Source organism: Chinchilla lanigera, unplaced genomic scaffold (assembly GCF_000276665.1).
Source record: "Chinchilla lanigera isolate Chin_1 unplaced genomic scaffold, ChiLan1.0 scaffold00046, whole genome shotgun sequence".
Lineage (NCBI taxonomy): Eukaryota > Metazoa > Chordata > Mammalia > Rodentia > Chinchillidae > Chinchilla > Chinchilla lanigera.
In genome coordinates, this window is record NW_004955447.1 from 14,703,986 (window position 1) to 14,724,586 (window position 20,601).

At 45.1% G+C, this 20,601-nt stretch overlaps 1 protein-coding gene across 1 annotated transcript in view; it reads right to left on the minus strand.

Moving 5' to 3' along the window:
• Positions 1–11,795, minus strand: part of LOC102008162 (uncharacterized protein KIAA1211) — a gene marked incomplete at its 3' end in the record, with an annotated part of 41,619 nt that extends 29,824 nt beyond the window's left edge. Inside the window, 4 exon segments of the mRNA XM_013518481.1 lie at positions 2,420–2,591; positions 9,532–9,693; positions 10,687–10,835; positions 11,692–11,795. Coding sequence (XP_013373935.1) covers positions 2,420–2,591; positions 9,532–9,693; positions 10,687–10,835; positions 11,692–11,795 — 587 coding nt within the window.
• Positions 11,796–20,601: the final 8,806 nt, after the last annotated feature.

Genomic DNA, 20,601 nt, shown 5'->3' on the forward strand with positions numbered 1-20,601 from the left:
TTTACCAAGATGACCCTTTTTACACATAACACCTACCTAACACACTTTTGGAAACCTATTAGTTGTATTTAACAAAGGAAGTCATGTTAAGTTGTTAAATACTAGTCACGTTTTATTGCTTGACTTTTCCCAAGGCATGTGTAATTTCAGAGCAGCAGTCTAGGACTCAGAAAGGCTTCTAATCTGGAGAAAGAACAGATGCTTTAAAATCCCAAAGGAAATAGAAAACTTCAGGCAGGAACAGCAGATCAATAAGAGGCTATTTTTGGCCAGAGAGGCACTGCTGGAATTACAGATTCTTGGAGATCAATAGCATTTTCAAGTTCAGCAGCTTTAGGTTCTCACCTGGTGAAGAAAGCCCACGTTCACGGGCACTGAGCCCTGCGAGACAGTCCAGCCTCCCCATTTTCCGTCATTCTCACTAGGAATTCTCTGCCACACTGCACCGAGTTCTGCCTCCTCAGACCCCTACCCGAGATCATGTTACCAAAATGTTAAGTTTTGTCTTTTGGCCAGAGCTTTCTATTTTAGAGAAAGCAAAATAAAATACATTGAAAACTTTAAAAAATCTTTACACTACACCAAGTAACAAGTATGTGTGTTAACTGAATAGTGAATTGAAAATAAGAATTGTTGGAAACAGTGTTTTTCATTTTTTCCACCTTAAATAAGAAGGATAATCAGAAGTTCAGCTTTGCTGTAAGTAATCCATATAATATTTACATTGTGGACAAAATTACTCTGCAATTTTCAATTTGTAGAAAAAAGGAGGAATGCATGCCACATACTTTAAAATTACTTATATTTTCTATATTTATAGTTTTAACTTTTAAAAATATTTAGAGTTGTTTGAAATGCATAGACAAAGCTTATCCTTCTTCCTTATTTAGGATAAGCAAATGTTCAATTAAAATATAGCACATGACTCATAAATGTGCTATACATTTCACTGAGAACAGGTGACAGTATTTACAAAAATGTAGCTGCTTGAGCCAACGTGGAATTTTCCAAGGCTTGGCAAAATGCAAAAACCTTAAGGAAAACGTCAAGAGGTAAACAGAATATGGAATTTAAATGTGCAGAGAATGTCCAAGTTCCCCGCTCCTCCAAGGGCCCAACACATAAGATGTCAGCGCCTCGTGAAAACCATGAGCTACCATAGGAGGACACGGTGTCTTCATAGGACTGTCTGTCCAAAGGTCAGCTTGCCAGACTTGCCCTCATTATTCACTGAACCGTATCTTGATCAGCTTGACATTCCTATTTTGTAACTGAAAAAACTGAAGTAAAATCAAACTTGACCCATACCGGACAGTGCTTAACTATGTATCAGTTCTGACATCCCAACAGTTGGGTTCCCCTTTCAGTTAAGTCCTTTCCCTTCAAAGCTGCTTTTTTTTTACCCTAAAGAGTAAAATTAAATCTGACAATTTTTTGGCAAAAGAGTACAGACAATGGAAGACAACCAGGCCTGTAGAGAGTGGGGATGGGTGAGAACTGCACGATGCCGCTGGTGAGCGCTGGGCTCACTGTGCACTGCTGCTCGGAGGGCTTTGTCACTTGAGCACAGCATGCCACCCATCGCGTTCACCTACTGACATGCCCCTCTCAAATGCTTCTGTCTCTGTCCTCGGACACAGTAAGACCATCACAGCTTACACCACGCACTCCTTCGGGAGCATGTGTTTTGAACAGCTAATAGGAGTCTGAATAAAACCTCGCCCCTGACCTCATGGGACTGACAGGTGAGTGAGAGAGACAGAGCAGCAAATCAACAATTTGCATAGAAAGTGATGAGCTCTTTGCTGGAGCCAGGTACACAACGCTAGACGGCCCGAGCGCGGGCAAATTCCGAGATGGGGCAGCTGGGAAAGGCTTCACAGAGCGGCTGGTTTCTGTGCTGTCCATACGGAAGGAAGGAGGGCGGGAGGGAAGGGAGACGGGAGAAGCGAAGGGAACAAAGGGAGAAAGGAAGGGAGGGAAAAGGACGAAGGAGAGGAAGAGGAGGAAGGCGGACAAGGAAGGAGTTAAAAGCTCTAGCAAGAACACGCTCCAAAAGGTGCTGAGACCCCAGGGGTGCGGAGGGCGCTGGCCGTGCGTGAGCAATCTGTGTCGACTCGTGTGCGTGCCAGTCTATGGCCATCTTCTCTTTGCCAATAATGAGAGCCAGCAACTGGGTCTGCAACCCAGTGAACGCTGCGGGGCCCTGTGCACTCCAAGAGCGTGAGGTCAGACCGTGTGCTACGCCCCAAGGTGACCTCTCCACAGAGAACGCACCGAGGGGCAGCAGCGTCTGTGGGACACGTTTGTGACGCGGCTCCTGCCTGTCGAATGCAGTAAACAGCACCTGCCTCCTCGGGGACTCTCCTCCTCACCCGGGATGCTGCCAGTAACAGGGAAAGAAAGTAGAAGCCATTACCTCAGATGGTCCTCCGGGGTTTCCTCGTCTGAAGAGAAGGTCCCATTGCTGACACTCTGTGGAGCGTAACTCTTCTTCCCTGCCGACTCCCCGCGGGACGGCAAGGGATCTCTCTTTTTCCTTTTGCCAAACAGTTTCTTAAAAGGCTGGAATTTGCCTCCCTTCTTCTTGTCTGAAAATTACAAGATAAACACACACTGTAGTCTGATAGGGCTGCACCTCTGAGCCCAGGAGCAAATTACAACTGAGTGGCCTGCGGCCCAGGGAGCCAGGCCAAAGGGCAGCCACCAGCCAAGCCCAGGGCGGGAGTGTCAGGACCGGCCGGCCCAGCCTGTGCACAGGGAGGCTCAGCAGGAGCCACGGGCGCGGCGGGGCCTCTGTCTCCCACGCTCCCGGGAAACACCTGGGAAGAGCAAGAAGAGGCTGTGAGCGCCCTGCTGGCCAGTACAGCACCCCTTCCTTCCCACACACACTCCTCCCCACACACCACCCGAGGGCAGGGGCTGCTTTCCTCAGCAAAGCAGATGGCCAGTGCTCTTCTCCATACCAGAAGCTGAGGAAAACATGTAAGTCACAGAGGGAGTTTAAAACACACACACACACACACACACACACACACACACACACCTTCAATCACACTGTTTTAGCTCTTATTAGATACAGGAGATAACTTTTAGCTCCTGGCACAAGCTGTGCACCCAATGCCCTGCATCTCCATGTATTTCTGGTTCAGTTCTCTTATCTCTTCTGAAAAGTCTCTGAAAACACCCAAGGAGAGGCTATGAACAGCCCCTCTTACCCTGGTGCATCTAGTCACACTTCAGGTGACACCTTTCAGTCCTGCTCCTTTGATACAGCTCCCTTCACTCTAGCACATTCCTACTGGAAAAGTGTAAATCACTCTCTACTAGGAAACACTCTTTTCTTTTCTTTTTAAAAGAAGCTTACAAGGGCTGGGGATTTAGCTCAGTGGCAAAGAGCCTGCCTAGCAAGCACAAGGTCGTGAGTTCGATTCCCAGTACTGGAAACAAAACAAAACAAAACAAACAAAAAAAAAGAAGCTTAAAGAACCACTCATCCAGTGGTACAACAATAACTTTGGAACTGTTTAACCCTTACTATATGCCACACTGCAGTGAGCACTTTATAGATATCAACTCAGTTCATCTTCACAGCAAATCTATGAGGTAGATATTAATGGCCCATTTTACAAATAAGGAACCTTAAGACACAGAGAGGGAATAACCTGCTTGTGTTCAGTAGTTCTGAAGGAAAGACAGAGGTGCGCACTGTGAATGGAACAATTCCTGCACAAGGCACACAGCTGAGACTCCTGCCCGCCAGCTGACTGCCAGGCTCCAGAGCTGCGCTGGCCAGAACCACGGAGGGATCTGGCCAAGCCAGTCGGTCAGGGATGCAGCACAGAAGCGCTGCATTCCCTCTGCTGATCTTCAGTTCTGGTCTGTCTGAGATATCACAGAAAATCTGAAGCGAGGAAGAAACTATTAAACCACTTCAGCCTCAGCAGTGCTACTGCCACAGAAGAAATAGAATCATTATCACTTACACAACAACAGCAGTCCAAGAACTTGGTGCCGCTGTGCAGAGACCCTCAGATTTCAGCGGCCTGGGAAATGATACTGTATTACATCACATTTGAAAGGAGGACAGAAGCCAGGCATGGTGGTGCACGCCTGTAATCTCAGCACTTGGGAGGCTGAGGCAGGAGGATCCCTGCAAGTTCAGGCCAGCCTGGGCTACATAGAGAATTCAAGGCCAGCCTGAACTGCATAGTGAGACAATATAAATAAATAAAAGGAAGACAGATTTATAACGTATCAGACGCTCCATACACATAATATATATTGTCCTAGACATTCAGTCTTCTAAGAAGAGCTAAATTACTTTTTACAGTATGTTGTTTGAAAGACAAGAATGTGTACAATACAATTAATATATTTTTAAATGATAAAGCAATGATAAACAGAAGGTCTGATTTTCAGTGCTGCTATGTTTTCAATGGTTCTTTACACAGGAGTGACTACTCCAGAGATTTTCATGCCATACTTCTCGCTCTCATGAGTAAATCCCCCCGAATTAAATGTTTTTGTATAGAAACTGATAAAGTGGATATTTTTCTGAGACTGTCCACAGCTGAAGACAGCAAATGATGTCCAACTTCTAGGTCTGGCAGCACCACAGTGAACAGCCAACTGACGATTCATACTGTATTCCACTTATTTCCAACATAAGATGATGTCCTCATGCAGGCCTGGGTCTACAGTCCAAGTTTTGTTTTTTTTTTAAATTTTTTTGTACCAAGAATCGAACTCAGGACCTTGCACTTGCCAGGCAGGTGCTTATGCCCCTGAGCTATTTCCCTGGCCAGTCCAGGTTTTAAACCATGGCAGAGAACTGCAGATTATGTCAGAATTTATCAACAGGGGAAAAGAATCATGCCAGGAAGTTAAAGCAGATTCGGTGATATGCCTTTGGGCTAGAACCAAGGGAGTTAATTGTAACTAAAAACAAGCTAAGTCACCATTTCTTGAACAGGTTACGCCCATATAAAACCAACAGACAATCTGGACTATGTGTCAGCTCAGAAGGTCAATGAGGTCCTTTGTTTCACTTTGAAAGGTTGCACCGTCATATAAAATATTTGCTGTGTCGGTCACATTGCTGGGGGAGACAGACAGTAAACTGAGCCAGGAAGGAGCTGAACACATGGGACAAAGACAGCCTTGGAGAGGACGCCAGGACACAGGGCCCTCGAGTGGCTTCAGTAAGTACAGAAAGAGATCTGTGCACAGACAGCTGTGCGAGGACCGCCGTGAGACAGGGGCGCTACCGCACCGCACCTTGCACGGCAATAACACCAGTACACAGGTGTCACTCTGGAAGAAGTGTCAAGGTCCAAGTGTCAGGCAGTGAACTTCTCGGGAACCCCTGAGAACATTGTTCCAGCAACGCCTTGAGCATTATCGTGAAGGGAAAAGAAAACCAACACCTAACCAAACTCTCCTTTCAAAGCCCAGCCCTTCCGACCAGGAGGAAAAAGATCTCAGTGCTCCAGACGTCTACTTCTCTCTGGGGGACAACTCAGCACAGAAGCTTTCTTGAGAATTCTGCTCCACGGTCTTGCATTTGCTGACAACTCAGTTATGAAAAGTAATTTCCCACCTTCATTTTCAAAGTTAACAATGCACATCTTATCAGAAATATCTTTAAGTATTAAAGTTCTGCAAGTTTATTTCATAGCTATGTCATTATTGGCTATAGCATTTGATTAATTTTCTACAATTCACTGTATGAAAAGATTCAGTAACTACGTTTAAGCCACCTTACATTTGGATGGCAAAACTTTAAGGAAGAGAACTAATAGGGAATAGATTTTATAAATTAGAGGAGTTATATTTTTATTTTTGATAGTCTCAAATATAAGAACTCTAATATCAAAAAAGCAAGTCATGAAACATTTGTAATTCTGTGCTATAATGACCACTATGTAATCCGCAAGTGTGTCCATAATATCCATTAAATACACTTTTATGATCAACTTATGACTTGGGGATAGAACTTGTCCATCTGCACAGAATTAGCTGGATTAAGTGCATCGTCACCAGTATTCCCCATTTTCTTGACAAGTAACAACTGCTACTGTGAATTACTTTTGTAGTACACAGACAGAGCCTAAGAGAGAGAAGCACAGTAAAAAAGCACAGGTCTGCAATGCTCGCGTGAAGTATTCCCAAACACAACCACCGCGTAGAGTAGCACGGTACCCAGCAACACAGACTACTTACAATGGCATCTTAGATTTTACAACACAAAGTTGACTTCTGCTGGGTGGTTACGGCAGCGGGGAGAAGGGGAATGAGAACTGTTACTCTCTCAAAGTTGGTTTCATTGGGGGGGCTGCAGCTCCAGTCAGGGGTGAGATGTGTGGGTCTCAGAGACAAGAGTACCGGCCCACACCCTGATTTCGTCTTTACAGCTACGAAACCTCTGCTTGCCAGCCTCTCTAGAAATTTCCCCCTTTGAGCTGTAGGACTGAATTTATAGGTGAAAAGGCAATGGTGGCACATTTCCTTAATATTTCAGCATTTTTCACTGTAATTTTCCACTCACTGCTTCAGGGATCATAATTATTTTTTATTTTTAAAACACTGAATTAATTTATTTTCATCATCCAATAATTATTTTAGGGAATTTTTTCATTTAAAAAGTGCTCATTACCCATTATTTCATGGATATAATTACATACCATCTGATGGCTGCATCACCGTTACTACTAGCTTACACAGAAGATCCTAGAAATTAAAAATCACTCAGCAAGTCCAGCAAATGTGATCCATTTTCCACTTCTCATACGGATGCAATTCTTACATTCTCAGTTCTAACCCTAAAATAAAAACGTCCAACTCCTCTCCATTGGAGTTCCATGGTACACTTCCAAATGAGCAACAGAAACTTCTTTATTTTTTTTTTTTTGGTTTTTCTCCGGTACCAGGAACCGAACTCATGACCTTGCGCTTGCCAGGCAGGTGCTTTTGCCGCTGAGCTAAATCCCCAGCCCCAACAGAAACTTCTGATCACAGTTTATTTTAAGTGTTGTGAATGCCTGAGATTTCTCAGAAGGTGGTACCAGGTTCTTAAGACCAGTACACTGAGAATCCAGGTAAAATAAACTTACTAAACATATGTCTTGACTATGGGAGCTTTCAGAGTCCTTCGTATTGTTATCATTATTCTTTAAAAGTACAGAGAACGTGCACTGCTTCCTAAACTTGCTTGGAAATTTGGCCTGGAAGTTTTGGTTGGCTGTGGAAACTTGACTTTGTTGGCAACCATCATGAATAGGCTTCCTCCGAATACACTCTGGAAAACAGTTCTCATAATTTCTCTCAAACATCTTTTAGTTTCTTTAAGGACCATACATTTCACACACACACATGCGCATGCTCCTCTAAACCCTGGCATGCACTACTCAGTAAACATGAGCAAGCTGACTGAAACATCTTGTGTTTCACTGGTTAAATAAACAATGTGGGAGGTAAACTACTGATCATAAACATTTATTTGAACAGCGTACAGTAGGACGTGGTACACAGCAATCATCTGAATCCTATAATTTTACTAATTTAAGGAGACTTTTGTAATGTTTTCCTTAGCACTGGGATATCAGAATACCTTTGAGAAGATACTTTTAAGTTAAAAAAGATGACTAGACATATCTTATTCTTACTGGGCCCCACAATCCTGGGATACTTCTAACATGACTAATGAGCTAGCAATGGGACTTGTGATGATAACACTGAGCACTGAAATTCTTCTGCAAGTGGGGGATGACATGGTGGCTTACTGTGCTCCACAGAGAAGGAAGGAGCACTCTTCTCTTTTTCTGGAGGAAACTGTTAGAGGCAGGATGTATGGAGACCAGCCCACTCCTGATGTTATAGTTTGGATCTGGAATGTTCCCCAACCGTTCATTCATGGATGGCTTGGGTCCCAGCTGGTGGGACTCCTGGGAGGTGGTGGAAACTTCAGGAGGAAGGACCTAGTTGGAGGAAGTAGGTCACTGAGGGGGTTCTCTCTCTCTCCTTCTTTTTCCTGCCCCCCAAACCATAGTGAGGAGCTCTGCTCTACCACACAACATACTTCTCAACATGATGTTTTGTTTCAAGACAGCCCAGAAACAATGGAGCCACATAACCATGGACTGAAACCTTTGAAACCATGAGCCCAGATAAATTTTCCCTCTGTAAGTTGATCTTCTCAGGCATAGTCACAGTGACAGGAAGTGGTTAACACATGGAACGCCAGATCTGGACATCGGTGTGCATAGCTAGGGCAGTGATGGCAAACCTTTTAGAGCTTCCAACGAAACCAACAGCCCACTACACATGCATGTCATAGATTCACCACCACTGGGCTAGGGTATATGCTGTAGACCTCTAAAGCAGGCCTAAATCTTGGCTTTGCTTTGTTTCCTGAATCATTTTCTCCTCAATGGATGAGATTTTATTTATTCTTTAAGTCCTCTGACTTTAAAGTGTTCCTGAAGTCCCCAGCCCCAATGAAACGCACCACACCTTCTGGCCCCTGTGTGCTTTCTGCTTATTTCTGTGGTGTCTTAACCCTCAGTGCCTCAGAATGCAACTATCTGCTGATCGCGTCTTTTTTTAATTTAAGGCTTATTTAATCTTTACTTAAGGTTAAATGAAGTCACTAGGGTGGGCTCTGGTCCAGTGAAACTGATACTCTCATAAGAGGAGGTTAGGACAGAGATACACACAGAAGGAAGACAGTGTGAAGACATACAGAGAAAGTGGCCATTTATGGGCCAAGAAAAGAGGAGTCAGAAGACACCAACCCTGCCAAGACCTTGATCTTGGCCTTTTACCTCTAGAATTGCGGGGAAATAAATGTATGTCAAGTCGGCCACCCTAGCAAACTAACACACTGTGTTTTGGTTGTGCAACATTAAAGAGACTGCCCTGGATCTGCAGTTTTGTAACTCTGCGCCTCTGCACCTCTGCTTCTACCTTCTGTGTCTTGCCCCATCCTCCCCACTGCTCAGACAGGACCCAGGAGGTGCGTCCTCTAGGAAGCTGGCCAGAAGGAACGACTCCCTCTCCTGTTGGATGCTTGGTGCATTACACAGACACCCTCGGCAACACTAGGGAGTGTGCGATGCTTCTCCTGGGCTGCAAGTTCACTGGGGACCCCACACACTGCGCCTCCCTTCTACGCATGGCAGCAGCCAGCATGGTGCCTAACCCTCAGTGATGCAGACCTCCTGCTCCGATGCCCTCAGGGCCTGATGTGCGACGGAAATCAGAAATTTTCAAATGGTATAAAGTAGATTCAGGCCCTTGTAGGGCCCATGACAGCACTTTACAATCAAACACAGCAGTTTTGGAAAACATCAATATTCCTGGTAAGCTCTGCTAACAAAAAGTTTCCACCAGACTTACAAACGACATCCGGGAGGCTGACAGTTAGGACACAAGGACAGTGCTTTCTTCAGGCTGTTCAGTCAGTCCTGCAGTCACACTTGTTCTGAAAATGCAAATCTGTTCCAAGGTGGCTGATACACGCTGTCTCACCTGTGGAGAACACTAGGTGAACGCGGAAGATTGCACCCGGATGAACTGAGGTTCGGAGAAATAGGGCGAACTGCTCAGAAGCACGTGGGTCATTTCCTAGTCCCTCCAGGTAGCTGCCAGGGCGGGAGACACAACCGCCCACGTGTGCTGCTGCAGGGCCCCCTGAGGTCACAGGCACACTTCAGTGTTTCCAGGGGCAGGCAGCAGTCACCACGGAGCTACAGCCCCAGCCTCGCCATCCGATTTCCGATAACCCTCCGCCCACCACCTCACCACACCCCGCAGCCTTCCAACGCCCTGCCCACAGGCGGACCTCAGGTCTTCTTCAAGGTACCTTTAGGCATTTCTTAACCATTTACATCTGCAAAATCATGCTACATGTATTTTTTCTGCTATTGGGGGTTGAAGCCAGGGCCTTTACACTGAGCTACATCCCGAGCGCACCCCACCCCTCCGAACCAACACTTTTTGTTTTTTGAGAGGGTCTTGTTAAATTGCCCAGGCTGGGCTCAAACTTGAGATTTTTCTCCCTGGAATTACAGGCATGTAATTACCACCACACCTGGCCCCCACATTTTAAAAGTTAGGTTTCTATCCTTTTAAAATTAGAGCTTATACCTCAGCTCCTAGTGGAGTATCAACAAGTCTATAATCAAACAAAGATTTTGGCAAATGGCAATGTTCACATTAAGTTTTGTTCACAAATAAATGTGTGCTACCCTTACAAAGAACTTGTAAGCTGTCAGTGTTGCTGATGAGTATTGTAGCCTGGTACTAACCGTCCTACTTAACCTGTAAGCCCTGTGGTTTTCATAAGGTCACGCTGCGGGCACAGTGACGTTTAGCGATGCATATGCTGTTCTATAAAGCATATGCCTGCTGATGCCTCCAGAAACGGCACGTACTTACCCAGGTCTAGGCAAGGACCCACTGATGAAACTGGCAACTATTTCGCTGTTTCTCGTCCCCTCCTACCCCTCAAAACCATAGCAAGTTTTAATTTTTTCTAGTTTTTTCCGTTCGTCTGCCAGAACCTCCTTTTACATATGTTTCACAATTCACAAGGGAAAGCAAATAATATTTGGAAATAGTAAAAGAGGCAGACAGGAGTTCTGATGTGAAGCCTCAGTGTTCAGCCGCATTTCTCCCACGGACTAGCAGACACGTAGGTGGTAGCTCCTCTCCCTGCCAGCTTCTGCTGCTTGAGCTCCAGAGTGGTGACTCTGAGTGAGGCTGCCTGCTCTCTGGCCTTGCATATTCGGGCCAGCAGCCAGCTCCTCAGCAAAGGACCCCTCTGCAAATAGCTGGAAACATGAAATGTGAAACAGTTCAACACATATTAACACCCAGCACCTGCAGGAGGAGTGCTGGGCCTGGCTGGCAATACTGATGATTAAAACAAAACCGGCAAGAATATGTGAGGAATTCAATCGCGCACACAACACCAGCAGGAGACAGACAGACAGGTATTAGCGATCTCTGATGATGTATAATGTAGTAAGGAAGGTATGGCAAGGAATGGGCTCACACCAGGTAGGGGCTGGCCTGGGAAGTCTGAAGTCCGCTGGGAAGGTCATGAGGAAGGACAAGCTGGGATTCACAGGTACAGGCTGCAGCTGCTGTCTCTAGGAGAAATTTCTTCTCTCAGGGAAGCTTTAGCCCTGCTTTAAAAAAAAAATCTCAATATATGAGGCCTACCCAGATTATTGTGAATGATCTCCCTCATTTACAACCGACTACGAACTCTGCTTACATCTATAAAATACCTTCGCAGCAAGAGCTCAATTCAGCAACAACAGTTTGATTAAGTGAGGACAAGAGTCCATCCAAGCTGACACATCAAAAAGACCATCCTAGCTCACCCTTTGTCAACTTGACTCCCACTACACACATGCCCTGACACTACACTCACTCTCCAAATAAAATCAGTCATCTCCTCTGTACTACCGTGGTATCCACATCCCATGTGTACCTGAAAGCACACCAGCCCATTCCCCGAAGTTGTCAAGTTCTTGGGATGATGGTCCCACTTCTCCTTTGACACTGTTTAAACTTAGAAATCAAGATATAACATATATTGTTACATCTTACAAGGAATGATTGTAAAATGGGAAATGTTCAAATATTTTTTAAAAGGTATTACTGCAAAGGACACATTGCCGTGAGCATCCCTTGAAATCCTCCATCACTTCAAACACACTTATCCAGTCACCACTGCCACCTTGTGCAGCAGCTCTGGAGTCCTTTTCTGTGTCTGTCGTCATCATGGCTGCCTTTCGCCTCCACCTCCTGAACTGTCTTAAAACATTTTCATGGTCATTTTCACTTTGAAGAGGAGCTGGAAGTCTCACAGCACGCGATTCAGTGAATGAGATGGATAAGGACACACCGTAACGTTTTTATGAGCCCACCTTTCCGCTGGACAGCACTCAGCAGCAGCACTGAGTGTATTTTTTAAACTCATACCTTGCAAAAAAAATCATGGAACACTTCTGGAACTGCTTCAGAAAGTGGTAAGAATGATGAGACGGTGTTCAAAGTGAGGGAGGGATTCTGAGTGGGATGAATGACATCATGTCTTTCACAGTAATAAATTTTAATTTAGACCTTCACTGTATATTTTTGATCACACTTTGCATGTAAGATGATAATGGGATGACAGGGAAGAAAACAAAAGCAATTGGTTAATATATACAAACATACTCATAACAAAATAAGGAGGAAATAGAACCAGTAGAGTTTTTGTTTCTGCAACTAGTCAAGCAGCCATCACTGGGCTACTGCTAACAATCCTGGGCTCCCTACTCCCTAGACAAGGACCTCAGACGGCAGTGGTCTTTGCTAGATGGGATGACCCACACCTGCATTCCTGACTGACGTGGGCCGCTAGTCATTCTGAGCTGGGCTGCCCTGGTTCTTTGCTGTCTTTAATCACAGAATCGGGGATACTAAAAAATGCCATAAGGGGCCTCCCATACTCTGGGCATACTCTTCCTCAGCTCCACTGTGGAGTAACGCCCTAGCGTTCCCCTGTCATCAGAGCAGTCACTGCACTGAGGACAGGAACCCCTTCTTTGCCCGTTAACTAAGAAGCACAAGAAGCCAAAAGGGCTGGATGACAATCGCAACTTCCAAGTAAGAGAAAGAATCATCGGTCCATCTTCTGGTGGGGCATTCCTTCCTTTGGAACTGAAAGATGTCTAAAAAGCAGACTCTAAGGACAGGAAACAGAACTTTTCCTAGTGCATCACTAAGAGTGCTAATGAATGGAGCCAATCCCATTCCCACCCCTGAATCCTAGGCCCATACCACTGCAACAGCACCACATACTGTACTGAACACAGATTCAGCATACACCACCAGATAACCTTTCATAAATACTCATAAGGGACAAATATCTTGAAATTCTTTGCCCGTTGAGAGAGGTCTATTTGCATACTGCTCCCCCAGACCCTGTCACTAATTTTCCATTCATGTTTCTTCAAGTCCCTGATCCATGCAGCCTATGAATGGTACAGACTTTCACCTATGACCGTGCTCCTTCCAAACAAAATGAACAAATGTACCACTTGCAGTTCTGCTCGTGAAGGGGGATCTCCCTTCAGCAATGTCCTCTGAGGCCATCCCAGGGTGGGGTGATAGTGTTCAGATGGTACCTGCACTATCATGCAGAACCAACTGTAAACCAGGCCAGAGTTTCTCTAGTTCTGAACAAGTCACAGGGAGCTGGCCAAGGCCAAGGTATGAGAGATGAAGAAGATAAAGTAGTAGCTGGGCACGGTGTGTATATGCAGTCCCAGATATTTTGCAGGCTAGCTAGGCAGGAAGACTGCTTGGGCCCAGGAGTTCAAGGTCAGCCTGGACAACATAGGGAGACCTTGTCTCAAAAAACAAAAAGCAAGTAAAGTAGCAAGAGTGAAGACCATGGGCATTTGGACCACTGCCTATTCAGCTGAGCTATTTGGAGCTTGCTTAAGCCCAATCTCTGGTACATGCCATCTCCGTCTGGTAAAGCACTGCTGTGCATGCCCAACTGTAAGGCTGGCGGGGGGCGGGGGGGGTGGCGGGAGCAGTCAGACAACGAGTTTACAATGGGTACCAAAGGTTGCATGGTAACTTGGTGGCCCATGGCTGAACATTAAGTCTTTACTAAAGCCCAGAAGTAGGCCAGAAACTGTTTCTCACAGGACAGTGGTTACCTACAGAGGATGGCAAGGTTTTGCTCCACAGGCGACGAGAGTGTACATTGGGAAACCATCTACACCCTTCTGCCAAATGTTCCAACAGCTTCCCCGTTGCCCACAACACTAAAACTGCACTGGATTGGCTGGATCTGGCCCAAATGGCACCACAGCCTGGGCCTGCTCTAGACCCTTCTCCTGTGTTGGGTCGGACTCAAAATTAGCAGCTTTTTTAGTTACACAGTAAATGGGGGCAGCATGAAACACAAATAAGGGCTATGTTGTCTCAAAAACTGAATGAGGCCCACAGATATTGTGCCTCTCTCTGACTGTGAAGAGGGGCCAGGTGTAAGGACTTACCCTCAACACTTTAACCTACCTCCCACTACTGGACCCCCTAACTCCCACTGATGTGAAAGGCCCATGCACCTTAGCGGGATTTATTTCCCATCCTTACCAATATGTGCAGAGCAATTGCTGCCTTCTGCTCCCCAGGTCCAAGTATGTCTGCAAGATTCCACAACGTTACCAATAACTGTGTTGCTGATTTCTTTTAGAAACAGCCTGACTGAATATGTTTCCCTTTGGTGTTCTTTCCGTTAATTTCAACGTTTTTGTTTCTTTACAGTGGTACCTTCATTAAATTGAGAACTGCAGGGAACTGATACACAGAAGTAAAGCTGGAAGAATATAATGCTTACTGAGGACTGCTGAGTGGAGGACATTTAGTAACTTCAGTAATTATCACTGGCTCAGCTATAAATGAGCTAAGAATTTAGACAGCCTGGAAATCATAGGAAAAACTGTAGAAATTAGAGACAATACAGACTTGACCAAGGTTAATTAAACAATTACTTAGTTACTGATTTCAGAATGATCAGATTGACTAGTAAGTATTTTGAAACCCAGGGGTAGGTACAAACTTAGCTCCAGCTGAGAAAAAATGGGTTTAGGGTCAAATTCTCAAACCATGACAGAGTGGGCAACAATTCTTAGAGGGGTAGGGCGAAGTCATCAGTGGTACTACATGAACATCAGCGCTTGCTAAATATAGCAGGAATTCTGGATGGTGCCATGAGGAAATGAACCGGGGTCAAAGCGACACAAACGCTCCTCAGACTGAGGCACAGTGCCTGTCTGCTTACTGAAGAGATGGACTCATCAAGTATGGACCCCAGGGGCACAGAGTGACACTGCAGTGTTCAGATGGTCCAGAAGGGGCGTGAGAAGTCACCCTTATGGGTACAGCTGAGTTTCCACTTCTGAGAATGGGAAAGCAACACATAATCTCTGGGGGTTTTTTGTTTTGTTTTGTCTTTTTGAGACAGGGTCTCACTATGCAGTTCAGGCTGGCCTTAAACTCACTTTGTAGCCCAGGGTGGTCTCAAACTTGCAACAATCCTCCTGCCTCAGCCTCCCAAGTGCTGGGATTACAGGTGTGCGCCACTACACCCAGCCCAAAAATGTATTTTAAAGGATTTTCACATGGAATTCTGTAGTCTGTCTCTGTACGGCCCGCTGTGACTGGCAGTCCTGGAAGGCTGTTCTTCCCCCAGCCTCTCCCTGTTCTCTTGCATGGACATGAAGTTTCTGTCTTTGGCCTCTTCGAGAGCGTCAACTGCTGATGAAGCCACCTTTGGGTGTCCCCAAGCCCCTGCCACATACTCTTTCCCAGACTCAATCTGGAAAAAAATAGCTCAGGCCAGTAAGAGATTCATTCGCGGCTATCCTATTCTGGGGAGACAAAAACAACAACAGCAACAACAACAAAAACGACCTCTTGTGCAGAATCTTGCAATTAATTTGAGGGTGAATGATCTGAATTTGTACCCATTTCTTGGGGTGTTGTCTATTTGGCTAGTGACCACTGGTTTACGGGAGGAGGCAAAGAGGAAAAAATTTCAAACTGTCCACTGTCCTGTAGTTGGGAATTGCTTTTGTGGCACCGTGGGTGGTGACAGGTATCTTGAAAATGTCTACTTCATACACAGCTTTTGTCTGTCCGAGGTCCTCAAGGCAGGTCACAGCTCCACACTGACATCTGGAAGCCTCACAAAGTTCTCTTCTGGACCACACATCTTAAGGCATAAGTTTTAACTACCTAAATGCAGCCCCTCTGTGTAAATCTGATTGGGTCTTTTGGGGTTGGTTTTGTGAATTCTCTTTTTTTGGTTTCAGCATCACTGGGTCCATGAACAGTGGTTAGAACTAGGGCATTTCTGTTTACTTTTTTTTTTTTTTGGAGACAGGGTCTTGCTGTGTAGTTCAGGTTGGTCCTGAACTCATAGCCCATTCTAGCCTTGAACTTGCAGCAATCCTCCAGCCTCAGGCTCCCAAGTGCTGGGATTATAGGTGTGTGCGACCATACCCAGCTTGTTTACTGTTTCTTAACAACAAGGAGAAATCCTTATTACCTCAAGAAGGAGTGAGATGGGGAAAGAAGGCTTGGAGTCTTAAGAGACCTGGGTGAGCTATCTCTTCCCCTTTTCTAGTTTCCACATCTGAAAAATGAGGTGACTGAATTGCCATCTACTATGTTAGGTACTTCCCACCTCTAAATTCTATGCACTGTTTCACATTTATTTTCCCCACTGTCTCCAGACTATGCTGGATTTGTAGTCACCGTGCTTATTTAGCAAAATAAACTCTGGCACGTGAGAGAGGCAATAGCATAGTCTGCAAGTTGGTAAAACAGCCAAATTGTTCAATGTCACCTCTTTATGTCAGGATCCAGGCCCCTATGCCAGGAATAAAATACTCATGGGGAGAGAGTAACATCACAGTCCTAGAACCTGAATCCTAATTCCCTCTCATTCCACTGCTACCCTGACCTGATGAGGTTTTCTGAGAAGATTGACTAATGTGTGACACCCGATTTGGGTAAAATGCATGGCTCTGCTTCAGAAACACTTTGAAGAGAGCGGGGATTGAATTAACCGCTTGGATCTCATCTGGGCCTCTGAGGTTGTACTTTTTTTTTAAATTTTAAAGAGTAAGAGAAGGATAACAATAATGGGAGGGGCTTACCAAATTACAGACAAAGTGGTAGGAAATTATCAATAGTTATTGTTTTACATATTGTTATCTACAAGATAGTTTCTCAGGAAAACAAATAGACAAATAATAGTGAGTTACAGACAAAAGAGGTAGGAGATTATCAATAGTTGTTGTACTCTACTTAGGTATCTTCGAAAGAAAATAAATAGAACTGTACATGAGTGACCTATTGAATAATCATTAACTTTTCTCAATGGTTGTTGTAGGAAACACATAATAATAAACATACATCCACTTATGAAATAGGATAGGAACAATACAAACATCACAGAGTCACAGATAGATTAGTAGGAAAATATCAATGACTGCTGTAATACATGTTGGTATCTTAGAAGTGGTTTCTCAGGAAGACAGAGATACTCAAGAAGGATCTAACAAGTAGTTACAGCCTAAGGGTTGTCAAAAACCAAGTGAGCCATCTGGGACGAAAGCCATTTTTTGTAGCGTTTTCTCTCCAGCCTCCCATCGCATTGGGACCCCACAACCAGTTAGTGTCCTCTCCCCAACTGTCAGCACAGGCAGCAGGAATCCTGCTGCAGACTTCTCCGGAGCTCCACCACAGCCTGTACTGTCGGGAAGAAAGGCTTCCAGGGAGTCTCTGCAGGTATTGTGCAAGGTCCTCTTGGTTTACAGCTTCCAAGCGGCTCTCATGACCCCAGTCCACAGGACCTCTGACCCCTCGGGCTTAGTCTGCATTCTCACGTTCTCCGAGTCCTTGTTCAGCAGCTGCTCCTCCGCTGACTCTAGACCTTTCTGGTTCTCAATGGCAGGAGCAAGAGTGGCCTGTTGTATGGCATGTATTCCCAGGGGTTTTTCTATGTTTGAATGATTCACACACGTCCTTAGGTGGGCATCTGCAGCCGGTGCATGGTGGGCCAATTGTGTCATTGTTTCTCTGTATCATGATAGTTCTCAATTGAGCAGCGGCAGCCGGCCTGAAGGCCAGCGCGCCACAGCACTCTCGGTCGCATGGCTCCCCGTGTGCCGGGGGCCCTCCCTTTGGGGGCCCTCCCTCTGGGGGCCTATGAGGCAGGAAGTGAGCCAGCTGGAAGACCGGTGCTCCCCGCCTGTGGCTCCCTGTGTGCTGAGGGCCCTCCCTCCGGGGGGCCTACAAGGCAGGAAGTGAGCCAGCTGGAAGACAGGCGCTCCCCGTCTGTGGCTCCCCGTGCACCAGAGCTGAGGTTGTACTCTCGGGGCGAAGTCAGAAGGGCCCCACACCGACTGGCTTATGGGTCAATGACTCACAGGCAGGTTTAGTTGATTGCCAGTTCTGCCCCAATCTATCCAGACTGTGTGAACTCTGCATTTGTCTGTCCCTGTTGTTGTGTATGTCACTAGGGATAGAATCCAGGACCTCATGCATGCTAAGTAAGTGCTCTGCCATTAAGGTACATCTCCAGCTCCTTGGTTTTACTCTGAGACAGTCTCATTAAGTTGCCTAGTCTCAGCTTGAACTCCTGATCCTGCTGCCTTAGCCTCCCGAGTGGCTGGGATAACAGGTACGTGCCATCACTCCTTGTAATACTGGCATTTTATGAAAAATAACTGGAGCCTCACTAGGTGAAAAAAAACCTAAAAGCAGTTGGTGGGGGTGTGAGGCTCCAGAGAGGTTGTGGATGCGGTGATAGCCATAATGTGGTGTGTGTGTATGTTAGGGTGAACTGAGAAGTGGTGTAAGTCCTCCTTTGAGAGTGTGAAACTCAGCAAGAGGTGGTTGTTTGGACTAAGGGGAGTACTAAGGCCCGTGTTCTTCAAACAGAAGTGACAGTCCATTTAGTGGACCCTGCAATCCATTCAGTGGGCCATGACTAACATCCTCCTTTAAAATTAAGTAGAAAACATGAACACAGAGTAGAAAATTAGGGTGAATAATATCTCACGATGCTTTTGTTTCTAGTTTACATGTGTATAGATATGTGTATGCACAACTGTATACACAATCATGTGCTGATAGAAAACACTTCTTGCTCAAGATCAAGTAAAAGTGTATTGGAGAAACACTGGTAAGGAGAAGTCCCCGCACTTCCCACTGAACGAGGCATTTAGACATGAGAGTTGGCCACCGTTTGCCACGCGAGCAGTCACAGTCGCTGTGTTAAGTGAGGAGGGGAAAGACTGCATGCAAAAATAAGCCGAGGCTGCCAACGCGATTAAGCTCTGACTCTGCCAGCGCCAGCGCTCACACTCACAGCGCTGAAATCTCTATTTTGTCTTTAAATGGAGCTGGGAAACTCTTCCAATTCTTAATTAAAGAAGAAGGCTTTGTTAAACTTAAGCCACAGTGACTGCTGACCTTTTTTCTAAGCATAACTTAAAAACTCAGTTTGGGGCATAATCTTAAGAAAATGTTATGTTTTAATTTTTCTTTTTTAAAAATTAATTATATGGATACACTTTTGGCCTATATAATGATCACAGTCATCATCTTAATTCTTTTTTTTCCCCATTACCCTCCCTTCCTTTCTTGTATGTGTTTCACTGTCAATGTAAAGTTCCTGCTTGGGTTAAAGAAGATCAAATCTGCATAGGGTCCAGATTCACTTCTGACAGCTCACATCACTTGGTTTGTTGTTGTTGTTTTTCCTTTGCAGTGCTTTCCTTTGTGTGCTAAGCTGACCTCCCAGCCCTACTTGACGTCTTCCTAGTGCCTTTTGAGTAACAGCTTCAAAGAGCTGGAAGTCACGACTTGATCGTCACATCTGATAAGAGAATTGAAACCTTCTCCCCAGTGTCAGATGCCAAGTGTGGGAAGAGCCTTGGACTCTAAGCTCTGAACATTACACTCAGCCACTTGGCCAGGCAGGGGCTCAGATGAGAAGACTCAGACTGTTGAGGGACACTGTTCCTCTCTGTGGTCTTTCAGGTGCTCTTTTCCTAGATCAGTATCCACAGGATTAGGTGAAAGATGGGAGGACACTACTCTAGAACTGTGAAGTGGAATACGTTATGCTCATTCACACACCATGTGGGACCCTGTGAACTTGTCACTAACCCCAGAGGCTGCATGGGATGAAGACATGGGTGGATTCAGGGAATCTTTACACATCTACTAATGATAAATCTCCAGTGGTTACTGGGAAGAGTTAAGCATATTTCAAAATATACTTGTAATTAAATGAAGATGGTCACAGGGAGAGTAGGTGTTATTTTCCCCCATAAATAACAATACTAGTAAACTCTGAATCTTTGGCCATGTGCCACGCTTAGCTTTGCATGTAATGTCTCACAACTTCCCTGTGTTGCATTAATTTTTACATTTTATAGATGAGGGAAAGGATTTGAAGTGAACTGATTTGCCCAGTGTCATAGTGTAACTAGCAGTGCTGAGAGTCAAGTGATATCTACCTAATTCAAATACTATACTCTTAACCATTGTGCAATGTTCTGAAAATGCATCTCAGAGACACTACCAGCGTGAGCGCTCGCCCAACCAGGGGAAATGAGCTCTGGAGCCAAACACTGTATTTGAGTCTCAATTCTCTTATAGCTACAATTACCACCATAATTTCTTACGCTTCTGTTCTCTTGTCTATACATAGGAATAATGATGATACATAGTCTATTAACCTGTAAAGTGCTTTTTGTAAAGACCAACATATACTAAATACTCAACATCCATTAGCCATTACAGTACAGGCTAAAATGTTCACTGAAGTGGGCATGGTGGCAGAAGAAAGGAATAAACCAAAAGGAAGAAATGAGAAGAGGAAAAAATACTAAGAAGCATGTAATAGAGGAAGGTTTAAGAGCTACAGATATTTTTCAGAGCAACACAGATTTAGTCAGAAGATATCAATATAAAATTTTGTTTAAATCCAGTTTTACTCCAATT